General features: G+C 35.0%; 1 protein-coding gene across 1 annotated transcript in view; it reads right to left on the reverse strand.

Annotated features, from left to right (window-relative positions):
* Positions 1–21,041, reverse strand: part of LOC119639236 (kelch-like protein diablo) — a 39,486-nt gene that overhangs the window by 2,529 nt on the left and 15,916 nt on the right. Inside the window, exon 7 of the mRNA XM_038036519.1 lies at positions 13,052–13,210. Coding sequence (XP_037892447.1) covers positions 13,052–13,210 — 159 coding nt within the window. The remainder of the gene's footprint in view (positions 1–13,051; positions 13,211–21,041) is intronic.

Consider the following 21,041-nt stretch of genomic DNA (forward strand, 5'->3'; position numbering starts at 1 on the left):
GATACAACTTTTCTACTTGTTTAGTTTTGAATCCGTAAGGAAATGTAAAATTTGAGTTCGAACTACAGTTTTCCGTCCAGTATTGAACTCAATAAGTGCACTAGATAAGTGTTAACGTAACGCCCGTGAGAATTTTCAGAGTTGCAAAAATTAAGATGAAAGATGGAAAAGAAGGTGATACTCTTACGATCTCGCTCTCTAATCTCTTTAATACATAATTTAAGTAAATGTGAGCGCAGAGAAGCGTTAAATGGGTAACGGGAGACCGATGAGAATTGTTTCTGGATAGTTTAATATGGTCATCACTATTTACAAAGTTTCACATCTGTTGTAGTAGTCATTAGAGTTGTCATTGGAGTGGTGCTTCACATATACATACATTATGTCATTTTGAAAATTTTCTGCGATTTTTTCCGCAAGGTGCTGTTGACGTCGATATACTCATCGTCTTAACCGAACATGTACTTAGAAGGTGACATTTCAGCTTATGTTTCTTCTGAAAGTAGTTTTCTAATTTTTTGCACGTGTACAAAGTTATATTGACTTAAAAATGAGTGAAACATCGGAAGAAATGCACTATATGATGCAAACATGCAAAAGCATGCCAAAAAATTTGTACGGTGAGAATGCTGTGAGTGAGCAAAGGAACCAAGAGTGATTCGCTCGAAATTTAGATGTCAAAGAGGCACCTCGCCTTGGTCGGCCAGTAAATGAAATGAACTCGTCAGGAAATAGCGGAGGCACTAAACATCAGCCACATGACTGTTTGGAATTATTTGAAAAGAGCGGGCTACAAACAGAAGCTCGAAAGAAGACCAAAAAACCGCGGAGATTTTTTATATCACCCATTATCGAACAAATTAATAAAAATATCTTAAAACTTGAACAATCTTTACATTGAAGATAAAAATACTTGGACAGACATCAGACAAAGAGATAAGCTGAAAATCACAAAAAACTGCGGAGACTTTTTAATATGACCTAATTCATATCTATATGGATATAAAAATTTTTTTAAATATTGGTGGGGAATGAGAAGGCGATAGGAAATGGCAACAGTGAGTATTCAAGTAACTAATCGTAAAAAGAATAAAACTTTCCCACTTAGATATGCTTGCTTCAAAAAGGTGATTATTAACAGGACAAGTCCCTTTGTCTCATTTTATATGATTATTACGAACTTTTTACTCTTTGCATTCTTTCAATCAACTTTCAGGCTTGGGATCTAATCGAAGAATCAATTTTGTTTTTCTTTAACTCAGTAAGTAACTCGTTTCCTCTCGTTTCCCGTATGTAAACTAATTTTGCGCATAATCATGTGCACGTAAACCAAGAGCTGAGTGTGTATGCATAATCATGAAATAACGGTAATATTGTAAAATGAATGCTTTCTGGTATTAAGTAGAGATCTAATTAAAAGTTTTCGTTTTGGTTGTTATTGTTATTCTCGTTTTCGTTTTAACAAAGTGAGATAGCAAAGTTATGTCTGAGCAAATACATCGCTGCACAGGCACTCTCTTGCATATGGTTTTTATGAAAACGTCTTTTGTCATACGCAAAAAGTACTAATGATAAATTTATGAAATAAATCTTTTAATTATTCAAACTAAAGTTTCTTTATTTTTTTTATTTTTTTTATTTATTTTATTAGACTTTTTTATATACGTATGTAGTTAATATATGTTTATACTTAAATATGTAATTAAGTTATCATATTATCATGATTTGTAAATTGTATAATTATAAACTTTACAACATTCGAAAATTTATAATGTAACTAATAAAGTGAAAATAAGGATAAAAATAAAATGACATTTGTTACGGGATATATTAAAGCAAGTGGAGAAATTTACATTAGTTTATAAATCCACTCCGTGGAGACTAGTACTTCGAACAAACGCTGTCTCTCCACAGAGATATGCTATGTTCCCTTGCGGGCCGATTGATTCACGGACGGACTAACCACCTTAAGGGAATATTGAAACTAATAATGCAGATAAACTGCGAGAAGGAACGAGAAGTTGGAAGCATAAGACATGCATCGTTTTTTTAAAGAATTTCTAAGCCGAAGAAGAGTTTAACTTTGCTTAGCAGTGACATTAAATGGTACGTGCTTTGTACTAAAAACGTTCTAGTCCTATGAGAAAAAGACTGCTACAAAGTAGGCCCAAGCACTCGAGTTAAAGAATAAAATGAATGGCGATTTGTAGACTATGTATTAGCTGAATATAACCTCAATAATTCAACTTGTTTGTTTAGTATTAATATAACGGCAACGGAGAACAAGCAAATGAAAGCTGTTTACGCGAGAAACATTCTTATTAGTAAAAATGGATGATTAACGAGAAGCAAACACTTAGTTACAAGCATAATCATGCTGAAGCAAGCATATATTAATTAATATGAGTAGCGTGAACAGCCGAGTAGACGAGACGTAAGACGCGCGAGTACCAAGTCAGTGTTTAGTGTTGGTTCAAGTTTCAAGTGCCGCAGCTGTAGTGAGTGCACTGATTATATACAGGCTCGCTATCACTTCGACTTTCTCTTCTTTTAATCCTTTCTGAATGTTACCATGCTACACGAAAGCAGGGACTATACCCTAATCCCTAATTGATCATATCAGACATTAAATAGCTTTTGGAATTTTCTAGATATTGAAAATAAGAAAAAGTTTTACTAAAAATGGAATCTATATATATTTCCTGCACAAGTATATTAATATCTTGTTCTCCTTAAACAGGATAACGTAATATGTTAATCATTTTTATATATTTAACTTTATTTATATTTTATATATTTTTAATTTAATTTTCTTTATCTTATATTGTAATACGTCCCACACGTGTTCATATATATATATATATATGTGTACCTGTAAAGAATATTTGGTTGCCTCTGTCTTGAACTCAATTGAGGTTATTTAGCATTTGTATGATTTCCTTATAGTAAGTAACTCCCTTACACTGACAGCCGCCGCCAAGTAGCTATTCCGTAAGCAAAAGGGTGAATAAGTGAGTTACTCTATATATATATATAGAGTATATATATATATATATATATATATGTATGCATGTGCCTGATTGGATGAATGGTACTTAAAACCACTTTGCAAGCCTTGAATAAGAAAGTTTCGCTTGATTACGTACACGTTCAGTACGGTTTTCTTTCTTTTTCTTTGTACATACTTTTTTTTCTACCTTGAAACAAACTAAGGAATTCAAGATGATGAGAAGCACAATATTGCCTCAAAGTAGAGTAACCAGCCAGGCCTGTCAGTGGAAGCACGTATTTTTATATTATTTCTTTTCATTTCAGTCTATTTTATATTCTTTAGTATACATACATATACTTATATATACATATATATATATATACGAAATTCAATGCTTTGCTTAAAGAAAAGAATGTTTTTTTTTTTTATGTGCATTCGTTTCTTTTTTCTTTAAGAAAAATAAAACCGAATAGAAATGTTTAAATAGTAAAAGCATGAGCAATCGTAGTAAAGGGAATCCTTTTACTTGATTTCTCGTCTACATGCAGAAGTAGATGAGCTAAACAATTCATTTTGTTTGGAACTTCAACACTTTACAGATTCCGAGTCAATTTTAATATGCCTTTTATCATCTTACATAAAATCTTTAAAAATATTGATAAACTAAACCCCAACGAATAAATGAACACATATAGCAAACAAATGAAGGTCTTATCAAGTTCTATAAATCCCTGGTAACGAACGGTAAGAAGTGGCTTAAAGTTCATTCCATATAAAAATAACGTTCAGAAAAAAAAAGAAAACTACCAGCAACCTTCCTATTTGAAATAAGAAACTCTTAACCTAACAAAGTGAACACTGAGGACTTACTCTCAAAGCTCGTTCGAAGAAGTTATCTAATTATCATCCGAGCCAGTATCCAACGTAGTAAAGTAGCAAAGTGAACACTAAGGACTTACTCTCAAGACTCGTTCGAAGAAGTAGTCTTATTATCATGTAAGCAAAGGGCCACTCTTGTTGATCATAAATCTTAATTGGATCTTTAGGTTCGTATTCGATTCGGTTACGGCGAGTGCACATCTCCCGCAGCTATGCACTACAGTGCCACGTTATCATAAATTATTCAGAATCTTTATTGATTGTCTACGGGATATACTTTTGTATTACAGCGAACCTAGAAAGTCTGTCTATATATACTATACTATATTTACATGTCGCATGAAAAAACAAGTAATAGTGTTTGAGTGGGCGAGTTAGTCCGTATAGTCTTTGTCTGGCTTTCAAGCAGTTTTCGTTTAATTACAGGATCTATTTGTCTTCATCTTAGATAAAATATATATAAATTCTGACCAAACAGTGGATGAGGATCTAAATGATCCATGTAAAGGGTCAGACTAGAAGCCTAACCAAACATATGAGTTAGCAAAGGAAATACTTAAAAGGGCAACTTTTTAATAGTTTAAAACTTCGCTCTAGACCGAGTCGGGAAACTGATTACAGATAATCTATGCTCTAAAACGACAGAGGGCAAAGATCGCGATCGCGTCACCACTTGGTTGAAGGGAGTTTACGACCTCTCTAAATGGGAGAGATGCTCCCCGCACTAATGTCTAAGGCAATCAAACCGAAATCTTGTTATATGTAATTACTGAACATATTTGCTACCTGGGCGGTTAACTAACAAATCAAGGTCTCGAACGCCAGTTCATAATCCGTGCATTCTCTAGGTCTTCCTTAATGCACTAAGTTAAGATTCGAAATTAAGAATCCTTAAACCAATTAATATGATTTGATATGATTGCGACTACAGCAACAACAAAATAAAGGGAGAAAGTCTATGTATAGGCTATATATTGCAGAGTCATTAAGTGATGTTTACAAAGTGTATGTTGTAGAAGATTTTAAAAATTTTCGGCTTAACTATCGAGAGCACTTTTCAATATGTGACATATCCATATTCAGTTTGGTGCTTTTTATTGCTTTCTTGCTTGTAGTTTTGAGAAATTCTATAAAAAAAGGACATAGAGACGGACAAAGAAAGTTTCTCTCTTTTCTTACGGAACGACACTATCAACAAAATGATTTATTAATTTTCGATTTGATCAACATATAACATGCATTACTTAGAGAAATGATTTGTATCGTGATGATAAGTATCTACGAGTCGTTCTAAAGCGAATATAATTTTTAGTGTTGATTTACTTTCGCTTTCATTTTCATTCATTAAAGAAATTCAATTTATTAGTGAAATCAATGAAAATTTTATTTTGATTGATACCTAAATTTCAAAAAAAAAATGAAAGAAAATAAAAACAAGAAGGCCGAAACAAAAATTCTATTCATTCAACTGAATCGAAAAAATAAGATTTGAGAAAATTTCACTGCTATGCGAACTGTGAACGGAATACTAATAAATTAAATCCAGCTATTTTGATAGCGACTGACGAAAAGTAGGTTACATATAGTAATCATGTTTGGAAGAACAAAACTGTAATCTAAGATAAATGAAGCTGCATTAACAGTGACACAGCGCAACGTAATGCCTCATAAGGTGTTGGTTAAAAACGCTTGCATGGGTTTAGGAGGGAGTCGTGCATCGTCAGCTGCACCCAAACTAATTAGGCGATTATTTTCATCCTTACGAATCCTAATAAGAAGAATGCGATTAAAAAGTGTGCAATAAAGAAAGAGATCTTCTTGCATCACTTTAATGCCAGACCATTCAAGCTTTCATTGAGTTGGCAAACATCGAAAGAGCTTAATTTTGATTCCTCCACCATGCAGTCTGAATCCAGGCTCTTTCTACTATTATTTGTTACCCTCTCCGCAGAACTCTCTTAATTGACTTTCAAAAGAGACCTATAAACATCATTCAGTTTCTCGGCTAAAATTCCTAAAAGTCTCCCGCGACTATGGAATAGTGGTTCCCGAGAAAAATGGCGAACAGTTGTCGATGAAAACGGCACATATTCGATTTAATAAAGTTCATCTGCAATGTAAGAAGAGTGCGTTTGAATATTCCTGAAAAAACGATACGAACTTTTTCTTTGAACCATGCATGTGTAGTAACAATCGCAATAAATGACGTTTGGCGCCACCGTGACGCGAACTGTCCTGTTCAATATTTGTCATCTCTTAACGCTTTGTAATCACTTAATGCTCTTGCTTTGTCACCATCAGCTTGAACCGGCATCTAGAACGGAACGAAATTTTACAAATCAATTTCATTAGCGCAGGCCTTTTTTTCAATATATTTTTTGCATGCACATCCATAAATTTTTTTCTTGCTTGGATTGCATTTTTTTCTTTGCGACAGTGAAAAAAGTAAACTAAACGAAAAACGCTGCTTTCGATTTTCCGTATTTGATAGGACCCACCATAGAAGAACTTTTACTCGGAATCAAAGTAAGTTTCCCACAAACATCATTTACTTATGTATATATGGGTGTGTGTGTGTTTGAATGTAAATAGATTTATCTATATTCGCACACGATTTCCTTATACTGTCAGTCCCAACATTCTTGAAATATGCGTACATATCGAGTATACCTACTTACGTGTCAGAGATCATATCGAAGAATGTATTTCATATAAGTCCGCAAAACCGAACTACATGTACCAGACAACACGTATCCGCTTCAATAGTGAGTTGACTTTTTTTTTAATACGATAATCGCTAGTGAGGGGCTATGCCCTATCCGCATAACGCGGTGGCGGTCAGAAAGCAGTTAAGCAGAAAAAAGAAAGAAAAAAATAGGCAGGTACTTGTCGAAGGCTAGTGGATGTGAGTCCAATCGATAAGTACTATGGTTTTATCGACTGACCACTCACTGTAACAGTGACCATAGTAAACTCTACCACAGAGAGAGTTGACCCGCGAACACTGACTTTGTGGTCATGATTCTGATCTACTCGACTACTCAAGCGGACTTGAAACGGTCGTCCATTGTTAATAAAGTGTTTTGTAAGTTTTATAAAATCGCCAGAGGCAGTGGATTCGTTACAATGTACGCAATACCCAAAAGGGATTGAGATGGACCCACCTTTCATTACTTCCTGAATTGATCTAAGCTGGTCTGTCCGTCTTGAATTTTTATTGTCAATCTGCAGATTTAGATGGACCATTTCCCATGTAACGTCTTATTGGGAAAAGACATTTCATGAATAAGTGTAACAAATGAAGTGCTGTAGGGTATTTAACAGTCTTAATGTTTAACACTCTTATTTTTTTATGTATTATTATGTATACTTGTTGTATTGTATAAATTAAAAAAAGTTTTTTTAAAAAGCAATGAAAGGCTTTAAATTTTCCAAGACAACGAATTTATTGTGTACTCAGGGGATATCTGATACGAGTGTATATAAATATTTATTGAAATGCAAAAAAGTAAAAAAATAACAGAGAAAGAAAAAGATATCAAATTCCCTTGCGTTCGAATGTCTTAACGCCCGTCACCCTTTGGATTCCATAAATTTTGTGTCTTTGACATACGCTTTCGTAGCACAAGACGTACTACATAGTAAGCGAATATAACGAATTATCGAAAATGAGCTTCGATAGTAAAGATACGGTACGCTTACTTCAAGTCACGAACCAATCAAGTCTTCTTATCTTTTTTTTATCTTCTCGTTGATTTATTTAGCTTTTTCTCTAGCCGATATATATATATATACGACGAAGGTTGGCAGGTGAATATGAATATATATATATATATATAGGGTTATCAAATAAGTGTCTTATTTTAGTTTGCAATGAAAGCTACAGAGGTAAAAGCTGTCGTCATGAAGTGTCTCTCCTTCTAGACATTAATTCATGCTATACTTATTTTTACATCCTACACCACTTGAGGTACAGGGTTTATTAATTTTTTGCGGTCGTATATAACACGCAAAAGCGCTTAAGATACACACACCGATCGAGTTAGAATCATCTTCTATCTATCAGTTTAAGGCTGTCCGTCCGTCCGTCCGCTTGATGTCTGTCCATATATATTTGTGTTCAAGTTACAGGTCGCAATATTTGAGATATTTTGTTGAAATTTGGTATACCGAGGAGTTTCGAGAAAAGAAAATTAGTTGCTTTTCCCACAGAACGCCCTCTTTTGACAAGCCGTTATATGAAAAATATTGCATTTTTCAATTATTCTCAACAAGATTGGCTAAATGAGTGCCCAACTGAACATTGTCCTATTCTTGTGTGTGGAGATGAAAATCTGCGCTTTACGAAAACAATGTTGCCAACATGTAACAACATGGTACCACATTGTATAGTGTTCGTGTTATTTTGTTTATCCCCATTAATCGTATATAACTGTCGTTTCTTATTTAGCTTCCGATTTCATTTCTTATGAATTGAAAATGATTTCGCATATGCCGTTAGATCATGAAGTACAGGTGGTCAGTTCTGCGAAATTATTTTTTGAAAATAATTAGAACAACTTTATAAAACCATTTCACTTTAATATTTGCAAACATATATACCGAATAATGTAGTAAACGCGAGCATTAGCTCTACACGCACATACTTAATGAAGTTGAAAGATTTTTATGTTTGTCATATATTTTATCTCTATATAAACAAAATTAGTAGAACTTTAGTATAATTAAAAGCAAATAAAAAAAAACACAACTTTTATCTGTTCTCTCATTAAGAAACAGAGACACAGACACAGTTATTCCATTAACTTATTAAATTTTCATTAAAGAAAAAGTTATTAAAAAACCTTAAAGCAAGCTACGCTCTCTTGAACGGGAACAGTTGTCGCTTAAAGCAAATATGTAACGAATCGCACTTTTTGGAGATGTCAAAACGGCGAAGACTGAAGACTGAAAAACTCATGGTTGATTTTAGGTTAGGATATCTGTTACAACACGAAAATTGGTAACCAAGAGGGCAAAGTCTTTGTTTGTAGCTATGGCGAGTGCTTGGGCGTTAAAGGAATAACCCTTACCTTCATTTAGATATCTACCAGATTGCAGCCAGCACGTGCCTATCTTCTTCTCTCTCCTCATCTCTTTCTGATCATCAAGGCGTTACAACGCGAATAGGAGACATCCCCTGATTAATTATTCCATATATATATACAAATAAGAAAAGAAAAAAACATTTCTGACTGTTATGGACATCTGTGATTGCTTTTGACCTTCATCTGTGCAAGTTCCCAGTCTTCTAAGACTTTGAAGAATCTAACAAAAGACAGATGACGGATATAAAACTCTTTAAAATGAATTCGATTTAGTAACATGATTAAAAATATATGTATGTAGCGCAAATAAATATTTTTCCAAATATCGAATTGGACTTATCTTAGACCATTTCGACTTACTTTTCAAGCGTTTGCACATCTAAGAGTTCTTATGAAAAGAAAGCCTTTATGTCGCGCAACTAATTTCGATGAAAACAGAATTTATTGGCACACCTAAGTAACTTATTTAACAGTCAGTCTTATCCTAGTGTAACTTGTTTAAATTATGTCGTTATTATCTTTTATATTATCGCAATATAAAATTTTATTATTCCGAGACAAAGCGGCAGATTTAGTTTACAAACAATAGTGAATTAGTACCTGTAGTTTAATATTCCGCTTTAGTTGTACACGCCGCATGACATATGGCTTTACAATAGCTACGGCCGACCCTACATTACCTACATTACTCTATTCATATTTAGCCGAAATAGCGGAATGGACTTAAACTTTCCCGCCCATAAGTGCCCTTGTTGGGTTAACAATTTTATAGTTTTAGGCTACCGCATAGCCAAGTGGCTAGGAAGTGAGATTACCACGATGGAAACCTGGATTCAATTCCCAGCACTATAGATCATACCTTAATCACGATTAACGAACCTCTCAGATCGTCGCTACTGCCCGTCTCTCTCTCTCTCTCCACTTACTTCTAAGCAACAACGTTTTAAATGTATAAATACTCCCCGAGTGATTGATCATCACATAGATATATATATATATATATATATACAAAGAGCAAAATTCTTTTTCCTGGGACCAACAAGGACGACAAGAAGAATAGAAAAAAAGTTTTGATATTAAAATCTTTTACGAGTCGAGCGATCGATCGATCGACTGCTGACAATTGGAACAAAGCGCTACCCGAAGTAAAACGTTTGATATCGAAGAGGTGCGCAGTGAAATTGTGTCTCTCTCTTTCCTATGCAAGCAAGACACAACTTCCAGCTCCTAACTTATGCTTCAAGATGCAAAAAAAAAACTTGAAGTTATCGTTAGGTTAACGCCAAAGCAAACCAAATATCTATTTAATGCGTAAAGTTACTTATATGAAAGTCTTAAAAAAAAAATCTCGCGCAACCTAACACTATTAGTGCATGAAGATGCATACGCCAATTAATCGATGGATATCGTAAAAATATTTGAGTTACTTAAGCGCGCTGAGTTATGCGAGCAATTAGCCAACTCTGTCTGTCAACATTTTCTTTTCTCGTTAAGCTGATAACAAATGAATGAATGAACGTATTCTCGATACTGTTACTTTCAGCGAAATCGTACACACATCTTCTCTTATTACTATTTACAGTTATGTATACAGTTAGTTATGTGCATTTGCGATTTTACCTGTTGGCATTTGCTTAGAATTTGATATGCACTGAAATTCTCTGAATATTGGGCAAGCATATCCGTCAAACATAGTTTACATGCCATTTAACTGCACCAAGTAACTCTTCTACCCTATATGATATTTATTCTCTAGGGTTTGTCTGAATGTATACAAAAATTCAGAGGCCAAATGCCTTACAGCGCTCAATAACGAATACTCGCAAGTATGCTTGTACCGAATAGCAGCACTTTAGAGCTATCGTTGAATTATGCATTTTCCTCATTATGAAGCGAAAAATTTTTCGATCATAAAACTGCTCTCGGGAGACGTATATTCGACCGCGGAAACCGGTCGAGTAGCATAACGAGTAACGAACACATTACAGTTGTCGATGAAGTATGCAGTTCCCTTTGATCTTGCGATCGTAAAATTGATCTCGGGAGACGTATATTCGAGATTATGATCGCGCTCCCACGACGTTGACAGTTGGAAAACGGCCGAGCAGCGTAACGAGTAACAACACATTACAGTTGTCGATGAAGTATGCATTTTCCTTCGATCTTGCGATCTTGGCCTATATTCGAGATTACAGTCGAGCTCCCGCGATATCGAAAACCACAAACCAAATATAGAACGACTTGAGATAAAATAACCGTTTATTACACAAATCTATTTAATTTCTATCCGTCTGTCGAAGACTCGCTCGATCTCTCACATACGTAAGAGTTGCAATTTTCGAGATATTTTATCGAAATGTGGTCCAGAGACATATCTTGGTACAAGAACGCCGCATTGCACTGATAATGAATTTGATGGGAGCTTTCTTATAAATATCTGTAATTTTGCGGTACTTAACTTTTACGGTACTTAATAGTCGGCGTTATATGAGTTTGCGCGTTTCAACTTGGTTTGCCTTTATTCGTCCCAGGTTAAGCAGTGTCTGACAACTTGCAGCACGCGATTCCCCTAATTGCTCGGAATTCGCATCCTTAAGTTAATATCTCGAATACTAATGCTCACGTTCCTAAATTCCTAAACGTTGACAAAATTTCTTTTAATAAGCTTCAAGGAATGCATTTTATCGTGGGGTAGATATAGCCTTGATTGTCTTTGTTTTTGTTTTTTTTGTTATTTTTTTTACTGTGGTTTTATTTCATTTTAACATTACCAAACAATCCCATTGGATCGGCCATGAATCTCTGAACATAACTGCCAAAAAATGTTTGCAGTTAATCCCACGACTGAGAGTTGTTTAGTTTTTTTTTCTTTTTCTTCTAACTACTGTTGCTATTGCTATTGTTGTTGTTGTTCCTGCTGGTGCTGTTGTTTCGCTACCATATCTATCTCCGCACATAACATCCGTTTATGGAACTTATGCCAGAAAAATACTAGGGGGAAAAAAAAAATCCAAACAACAAAAACAACAACAATGGGCATGAAACTATGATACAACAATAACAAAAACAACGAGCATAACAATAACCATAGGAAATATTTAACGTTTATATAAGTTTCGCGGGAGAGGTGGCATAAAAGGCGGGGAGGGAGGAGGGAAAAATGTGGCAAAGAAAGAAAGAAAAAGTTTATAAAACTCTTTACAACGACGACGAAAAACAAAACACTGCCAAAAAAAAAAATTTTATATCTGAATGTTTAGTTAGTGGATGTACGAAAATGTGCTATATGTTGCTTGACTACTTGCCTGTTATTACATGTGTGTGTGTACATATATACATATATATATGAAAGAGTATGGACCCGTATGTCGGTGTAAGTTAACATCATTCCGTACCACTGACAACATAACATTTTATGTTTGTTGTTCTTTTGCGATATGCGATACGCGATAGGCGAACGGGTTTACAGTTCTATCTTGCTGGCTGACTAGCTGACTGGCTGACTAGCTGACTGGCTGACAGGCTGACTGACTGACTCACTGACTAGCTCGATGCTAGCTTAGTCTTTGTTTTTTCTTTTTTTATAACCAATTGTTGTTTGTTGTTTTTTTTTTTTTTTTTTTGTTTCGTCCAAATTGAAAAGTCGCCAAAACCAGTTTATTTTTTTTTTCTTCTCGTTTCTGATAGTTTTCTCTTGAATTTAATTTGAGTTGACTTTTGGCGCCGTTTTTTACTGTTTTGTCATTTAATTGATCCACATACAAACAGGCAAACTAGAATTTTTAGATAAAAACTTGAAGAAATTTTCTCCCTTATCCTATAAAAAAAAGGTCTATTTATGAGATTCATTTCATGTTTTTTTTTTCTCTTTTTTTTTGTAAGGCTATAAATAGAAAGAAAAACAATGAAAAGTAATAATCATTGTATCGTAAGCATCGTGGCACGTTCGATAGGCAGCCGTTGGGTTGGTTTATTTTTCGTCACCCGAACCTAAATTGTTATCAAAGAAATTCATTTAAAAAGTACTTATTGATCTCTATAAATTCGTAGAGCTTTATTTCAGAATTTAAGCTCTTCTTCTTCTTGTTTTAATCCTAGAATTTCGAGACTTTCCTTTTTCCTCCTTACTTACATTCTTGTAATTATAATTCCTCAAGTGTTTAGCGGGCTCAACGGTTAAAAGAATTATTAATGGCTTGGTTAGCTGTTGAGAATATGTCCGTCCTCTTTTAAAAAAAGGGTTGCCAAGAGCCTTGAAAGTTTAGAAATGTACAACTAAGGAAATTATATTCGACAGTGGGCCTTTTTTACACATCACATCACAGCGAATTTTCGGTAGTCGATTTGCTGAATAGAAGAAGAAGAGGAAGAATAAGAGTTGATATTCGGTCGTTAAGGAATATTTAATTCCAGTCACGGTTATCCTGAAACAGGCTAAAAAAAGGAAGGGCAAATTTTAATACTCTGTAACACTGGGTGGGCGCGGCGGATTTTTTCTATTTTCAAACGAAGTGAGTGCAAGTGTGTTGTACTTCATAAGTGACAAGCAAAAAACACGGAAAGCAAAGATGTTCACTGTTTTTGTTGTATAGAGGTGTCCTTCCTCCGTGTTTATAGCCGATATCTCCATTTCTGCGATGGACAGACAAATAGACGGACATGCTTATATGTATTCCAATTTTCGAAGCTTGCTCGTTATACGAGGATTGAAAAAAAAAAAAATTTTGCCACAGTAGAATATTGGGTAGGCGTGGTCAATTTTTTGTGGTGCTCCTGAAGCGTCATTCCGAGCATTGGAAACATTTTGACAAATCGCGTATACCCCCATTCCCCGGTAATGGGTATAAGAAGATCGATGGAAAGTAATTATAACGGTAGGATAAGATCTTTGTCACGTTGGTAAAGGATGCCTTTTTTTTGGTATACGTTATTGGCATACATATATTGGCGCAGGTCACAAATAATTCAAATTTCCTTTTATCATATTGTCGACGGTCCTTCAACACATTGCCTTTACAATTGTAAAACTTACCTCTATATGGGGAACTCATCTTTTTCCTGCCTATTATTTCTTTCTTCTCTCTCTCTCTCTCTTACTTTCCCTTCCTCCCTTCCTCTTTCCCTTTTTATCTTTATCCTTCTCTTATTCTTACTCTCTTTCTCTCCCCTTCCTATCTCTTAATTACTTAGTTTTTTCTTTCCATCTCATCCATGAGCATCTCTCTATGTCCGAATGTATCTATTTTTTTTGGAAACAACCAACGAATTTTCTTCTTTTTTTTGCAACGTGTTATTTACCTCCAACTTAATGTAGTGCAACATTGTTTCACATGCTTTAGTTTCGAACACTATTAACAGGTTTACAAACAATTAAACATGTTTTACACACGCATTTACATAATTGAAAATTCAAACTGCGAGAAATATTTGACGGAAATTGGTCGACTGCTTGATAGCCATTACAAAACACTGGCAACTTATTAAAATGCATTTACATATGTATTTAGCCTTGCGGAGTATAAAAGCAGTCTCTCTAACTGATTGTTTTGTCCGAGTGTCGTACAGTTATGTTTACCGGAAAATTTGCTTCAAACTTCTTTTCATTCCCACACACGCGAAAGAGTTGGTTATGTGAACATCTTCGAATTCTTTGAACATTTGACCAAAAGCTGATTTTGCTTCGGCTTCACTAAGTGACTTAGTTTAGATAAAAGCCAATATAGCGAAAGATTTGCCCAACCATCTGTCTACACCAACGCAATTTCAAATGAAACGACAGTCGGATTGAACAGACGAAAGTCATTTACAAACAAGCGAGCATCTCTAAACGTCTTAAGTGAAACGAGTAAGTTAGTTTACTTTTCGATGATGTGTCTGCCAAGAACGTGACTGCAAGGCGTGTAGTTTCAGCAAATGATGCCGAAAGATAAGAAATGCGCGTTTATCGTGTATTTTTGGTGTTTACATTGTCAGCAAAAATCGGGTACAAATTGCACGTTAGACTATTGGTTATTCTCCTTGATCATTGGTACTTTTGCAATTTGCGTTTTCACTACGAACATTTGTGTGCGAGTAAATGTTTAAAATAAATGCACTAATCGTTAGAAAATATATTCACTTCATAGTACCGGAAGTAACATAGCAGTAGTATGATACTGCCTGTAAACATTAGAAAAATTCAGGTTTACTTATGGGCCGAATACAATCTGTCTGATCGTCTTAGAAATTCGAACAAGGGGACAATAAGCGAGAGAAACTAAAAAATCGTACTATAGACAAATAATTAAAGTCAACTGCGCTAGGTTAACTTAACCTATCCTGCAAAAAATGTACGCATTCTTTCTGAAATGAAAGTTTCGCTTAAGCCGGGCAAGTAAACCCGTTTTAAGGCGTATATCGATTTTTTTCATAGACCCGACATATAAAAGTAGAAAATATTCTTTTGCTTTTTTTTGAGGTTATGTCACCTGACTTGACCTAGTTTGCCTTGATGTTTTTACTTACCAAAATCTATTATATATTGATCGAATAGAATGTCCTTTAACAACGTTTGTATACCTTTATGTAAATGTCACCTTCACTTAGAGAATGCAACCTAGTATATTCTGCAGCCCCGGAGCCTAAGTCTTCAAGTCGTTTTGCCTTCACATGTACGTTTAAGTTCTATTTAGTGGAAAACCGCATGGAAACGGGAGAAATATCGCATTGGAAGTCTTGTTAACTGACTTCGAAATATGAATCGGCATATGCAGTGCAATATGGAAGAATTGATGAGGAATAAGGGCAATGCGGAGTACTTTTGCTTTCATAAGACTAATCATTGAGGGCAGGCACAGTGCTGGTTAGAAAGAAGTGGAAAGAGAGAGAGAGAGAGAGAGAGAGAGAAAGAAAGTGAGTGAGAAATACAAAATGATCGCATTCTGGGATGTGTAAGGCCGAATCGGTAAAGGCTAAGACCTTACCAATCAATCACTTACTACAGTTATGGTCATATCCCGACAATAATTGAAATATATTTTGCCGCACTGGCAATGTGAACAGGGAATGTCGACTTGATAGTCTGCTTTCTTAACTATTTAGCCTATGAATGAGAAGAGGGAATGCTCCTTGCAGTATGTTTAAATGAACCTATTTGGACAACCCTTTTTAAAGAGTTACAATTGAGATATCATTCGCCATCACAAGTCTATAACTTTCCTTAAGTTAGATTTTTCTGTTATCTGCTAATCAATTTATTTCCTTAAGAAGCATTACATAAATTGTCTATATTTCCTGCTCTCGTCTGTGTGAGAAAGGAAATTGTTTCGTTTACATTGAAAGTCTCTACAAATATATAGATGTTGTGATTGGCTTACAATGAGTTGCAAAGTAATTTTAATTAAATGAGTATTAAAAAATGTTATTATTTAAATCCTCTGTACGAATGTTTATGTCACGTTATTTATGTTTGAAATTTTCATTTATGCATTTCTTATTGTGCATTGCGCGAATATATTATTTTCATCATGGGGTTAGTGACGGCCGACCATTATTCGCAAGCGAATCCAGTTATTCTCGCGTGTACCGTAAACTGTCTAAACATGCCTCCACACGTTCGCCGCTGTAAGAGTCATAAAGCCGCCTTATTTATTCCTTGCTCTGTCTATATATTCATCTGTTTATCTACTTCAAGAACTCCAGCCTTAACTAACGACAAGAAATAAGGCTTCGCCCTGTTCGACAGGCAAAGCCTTTGCAAGGCAAATACTCAAATCCAGAAAGATCTGAAATTTTAAAAAAATTTGTGTGCCTCTACTTGCCTGCTCGGCAGTTTGGCTGCTTGTCCTGAGACACTTATCTGTCTCTGCTCGTCTGGCCACATCTTGCCCCACTGGTCTCTTCACCTGTCCAGTATTTCGTTTGTCCGTCTGTCCATTTTTGCATTTGCCCCTCGTTCTTCCAATTACTTGTTTTTTGTCTCGTTTACTACTTGCTCTATTTCTCTCCTTGATTCGATTCCTCCTAAAGTTAGACTTCAATTATTTCCATAGTTACAGTTCGCTTGCAAGCACATCTCCGCTGGTTAACTTACTTAACGGCCAAAGACAATGAAAATCGCTTTTTACCCGTAACTCAAGAACCTTAGGATAGCTTCTGAAAGCGTAGAATTAGTCTGAGATATGTTTCTAACAGTAACTCACGGTTAATTATTAAATCGTTAGCAGCTTAAGAGTTAACGAAGAAAAATATGCAACTTTTTCATATCCGCGGGTATCTCAGATTCCATTTAAACTTTGTTTTTAAAGTTTTTTGTGTGTGCGTGCGTTTTTTTGTTTTTAACCATAAACGTAGTCAGTTAGTTTATCGTTGTTAGCAATGCAGTTTAATTACATGTACAAATATATGCACATAAATGCATATAAATACTTATTTACATATCCATATATACGCATGATGGCATTATCTATTCGCACTATATTTAGTTTCCATTTAATTTTTTTATGCAATTTTTTGTTTTTATTTTTTATTTATTGATTTTAAGCTAAATAAATAACTTTTCATTTTATTATTATATAACAACAACAAGAGATGTTTACTAAATCAAGCATGTCACTTGTATAAAATACAGATATGTTTTATTTGCTACTGTAGGGTCTTAAGCTTAATAAATGTTTTGTTGATCATCGAAACAGCAAAAGCCTTTCGACAATGACTGTGTGTATGATAAATGAAGCAATGGAAGAGCGAACTCGTCTTTTTAATATGTAATGTCTTCCTCTCTCATGGGAAATTTATCTTACATCCGATTTCGGAAGTAATCTCTTGGGTTCATGTTGTTCCTCTAGAAAATGAAGATCATATAAAGGAAAAGAAGAAGTGAAGACGATGGAAAGATCCGTACTTGGCATCGGTATTCGTACAGGGAACTCATATTATCCATTTCATACGACAGAGCAGTCTCCCGTCGTCCTCTTTAAGAAAGTACAGAGGAAAAAGAGAGAAAGGCATGCTTTTTCCCTCTTGGGAAAGAACAGACTTCACTTTCGATGTCAATGCTTTTGCAAAGAATTTTTATGACCCGCCTCAAGTAAGTTCGCATCTTTGCTTTTTTTGCTTCTTCTCATAAAATCTCTGAAACTAAAGGTTAAAGCATTTTTTAACTGATAAGAAGAAGCAATGTTAAATTTTCAACTTTAGATATCTCTAAGAGAAATGCAGACTTTTTTCTTGTACAGAGCTCGCTTCGAAACTGTTTCGGAACTCATTCCTAATTTGCTTTATTATTAAAAATTATAAAAATTGTATAAAATTCTTTTCCTATTACCATAAGTCGGCCTAATGTAACGAAATATGTGTAACAAGACTAAGCGCAGATTGATAAGAAGTTCTCTTTCAAGTCCACCAATAAGGCTAGCCCGCTTTATTGGCTTTCTCAAGCGTTCATTATGGAATATACACCGCGCTACAACGACACGATTCTTCTTTCTTTAACCGGACTGCCAATGGTCTTTCGTGCAAATTCTAAAATATTTTTGGACTTACACGAGTACAAGCAATTTTTTCCTGTTCCTCCACTCAAAATCTTTTGTGACCTGCATTATATGGAGACAATCGTTTTAAATGGCTTGGCCAACCTATATATTCTTGTTTTAATGCGACTAAGTGCTGAGGGATGTCGGCTATAAGTGTAACACAATGCTCACAGCTTAATGGGAGTGTGCCTAATAGGTGAGTGTTATGCCTTTCTTGACTGGGCACTCAGTATGCCGAAACACGATTTGGGGATCGGGGGATCTCCCCCCTTCGTGTAACGCGGTGATGGAAAGAGAAAGTCGAGGCGACGACTAACGACTTTTTTGACTTGAGATTTGAGGCAGCCCAACAATCCTTCCCAGCACTTCTTTAGAGAGTTATTTTAATCGTAATGTGTTCTGCTTTAAATGCTTTTTATATAATATAGATTTATATACGTACATAGAAATCGTATATATATATCGTATCGTATTTCGTATATATATCGCATCGGAAATTTTCGAAAAGGGTGACTTAACATGAAAGTTACAATTAAAAAGTTTTAGCTGAGCCCACCAGATAGGCTCGATTACATCACAGACCAAGCAAGGTCCGTAGAACTCAAATTTTCGCAAACGGTGTCGTGCATTTCATATTTCCGTGTGTAAATGAAATTTTTTACCGGTTCATATTTTTGATTTCGAAACTCAAAACAACTTCACTTGGGCCAATAGTTTCCATATTTCTTGTTTCTATAAGAGATGAAAAGCTATCACGTGGGTTCGGCTCAAGCTAGTAAATGTGAGTTTTTTCTAACATTTTTTGTGTTTTTTACAATTTAATGAAGTTGAACTAACTACTCTTGATTAATTAGAGCGAAAATGTTTAATAGACTTTTTTCTTTTAATTTTTAGTACAAGTTTTTTTTTATGTTTGTTTTTTTCAATTACATAATTCAAGTGTTATTTTGCAATATTCAAATGTTAATAATTAATGCTTATTTGCCTAGGTGTTCAATACACTACGGACTGTCAATTAATTGAATAGAGCGTATGTGTGTGTGTATGCGTGTTAATTAAATTTGACATAAATTTGATGTTAAATATTATCATCATTTTTAAAATTTATGGTTAAAAATAATGTTTTATGATATAGTGAATCCTCTTAAGAAGCGTTTAAAAAAAACCTACCAATCATCAATCAGCAATGCGTCTGTAAGTAGTTTAGGGCAAACCAGTTTATTTCAAAGAGTACAAGTTGAGAGTATATAGTAAGGACAGAAAAAGAAGCGAAATTGAATAAAATATTAGCATCGGATCATGGTTCTATATAGATCCATCCGTCACGAAGATGAAAGTTGACATTGGTCGCGCAGATTCTTGTTGCCTGCAAAAATGGGCGATAATATCTGCCCAAAAACAAATTCATCATAATTAGAAAGTTTCATTTCATTCCTGCATATTTGAGAATTTAAAAATTTTATCCCTACCTTTACATACTCCTTCATATAGGTGCTATGTAGATTCAATTGAATCTGTTCAAAAGCAATTCTTGCTATTTGCTCTCAGGAATAGGAATTTGGGTTGGGATCCGATTGTCTCTCTTCTCTCCTATGAAAATAGGTTGCTTCGGTTGTCCTTACCGACTCTCGTAAGACGTAGATTTGTTCTTGGCGTTGACTTGCCTGTATTACTTGGTGAAATTAGCTTTAATGCCCCCAACCGCTTCTCTAGACACTTTGTCTTGGTTAAGCTTAGTCAGTGTAAATATAATTTTTGAGCAGTTTACCCCGCACAGTGTTGTTTGCAAGAACCTAAATGACATCTATCACTTATGCTCATTATCGGACTCTTTGAAGTCGATTAAAGCAACATTGCTTAATACGCCTGATTTACCTATGTCTTACTTAAACTAGCTCTTAACCTTAAAATGTCGAGACGAGTCCAAAATAAATTGTTGTTAACTATTATCGGTTGCCAAGCTTATGCGTGTTTGCGATGACTTAGGGGTTCATTTGCAATTTGGTCCTGTACCGGTTGTGGGTGTGGCTCTATGCTAATTGTGTACATGATTGTTTTCTTTTTTTCCTTTTTATTTATTTGTTTTATTCAATTTGTCAATTTGGTTTAGTTGAATTTCAAAGAATAAACAAATAAATAAATAAATAAATATAGCCGCCAGTACGACGGGAATGTATTTAGGCCGTACATCTTAGAAGCTTTTTAATGCATAGAAACGTTGTTTTGTACTTCACGCCAGACGTCAATTCTCTTCTATTCGTGCATCAATGGATCACACATTTCAGGTGAACCATTCCGCCAGTGATACTCCAAAATATCATTTTCCAATTCTTTTTGTACGAGATTTGCGATACTGTACACCTAACCTATGTCTTCAATGGTGAAGCAACATTGCGATTCTCTCACTGAACGGGGATGTACTTGCAGCACTATAGGACAACGTCAGACATTTAGCTCTTTCTACATTACGCAGGAAATAGATCCCTGTTAAAGGTCTCGACTGTCGGAGAGGCTTAACTAGACGAAGCCCAAAAGTTGATGAGTTATTCTTAACCGAATTTGCAAGACGAT

This window comes from Glossina fuscipes, unplaced genomic scaffold, assembly GCF_014805625.2.
Source record: "Glossina fuscipes isolate IAEA_lab_2018 unplaced genomic scaffold, Yale_Gfus_2 112, whole genome shotgun sequence".
NCBI classification, from domain to species: domain Eukaryota; kingdom Metazoa; phylum Arthropoda; class Insecta; order Diptera; family Glossinidae; genus Glossina; species Glossina fuscipes.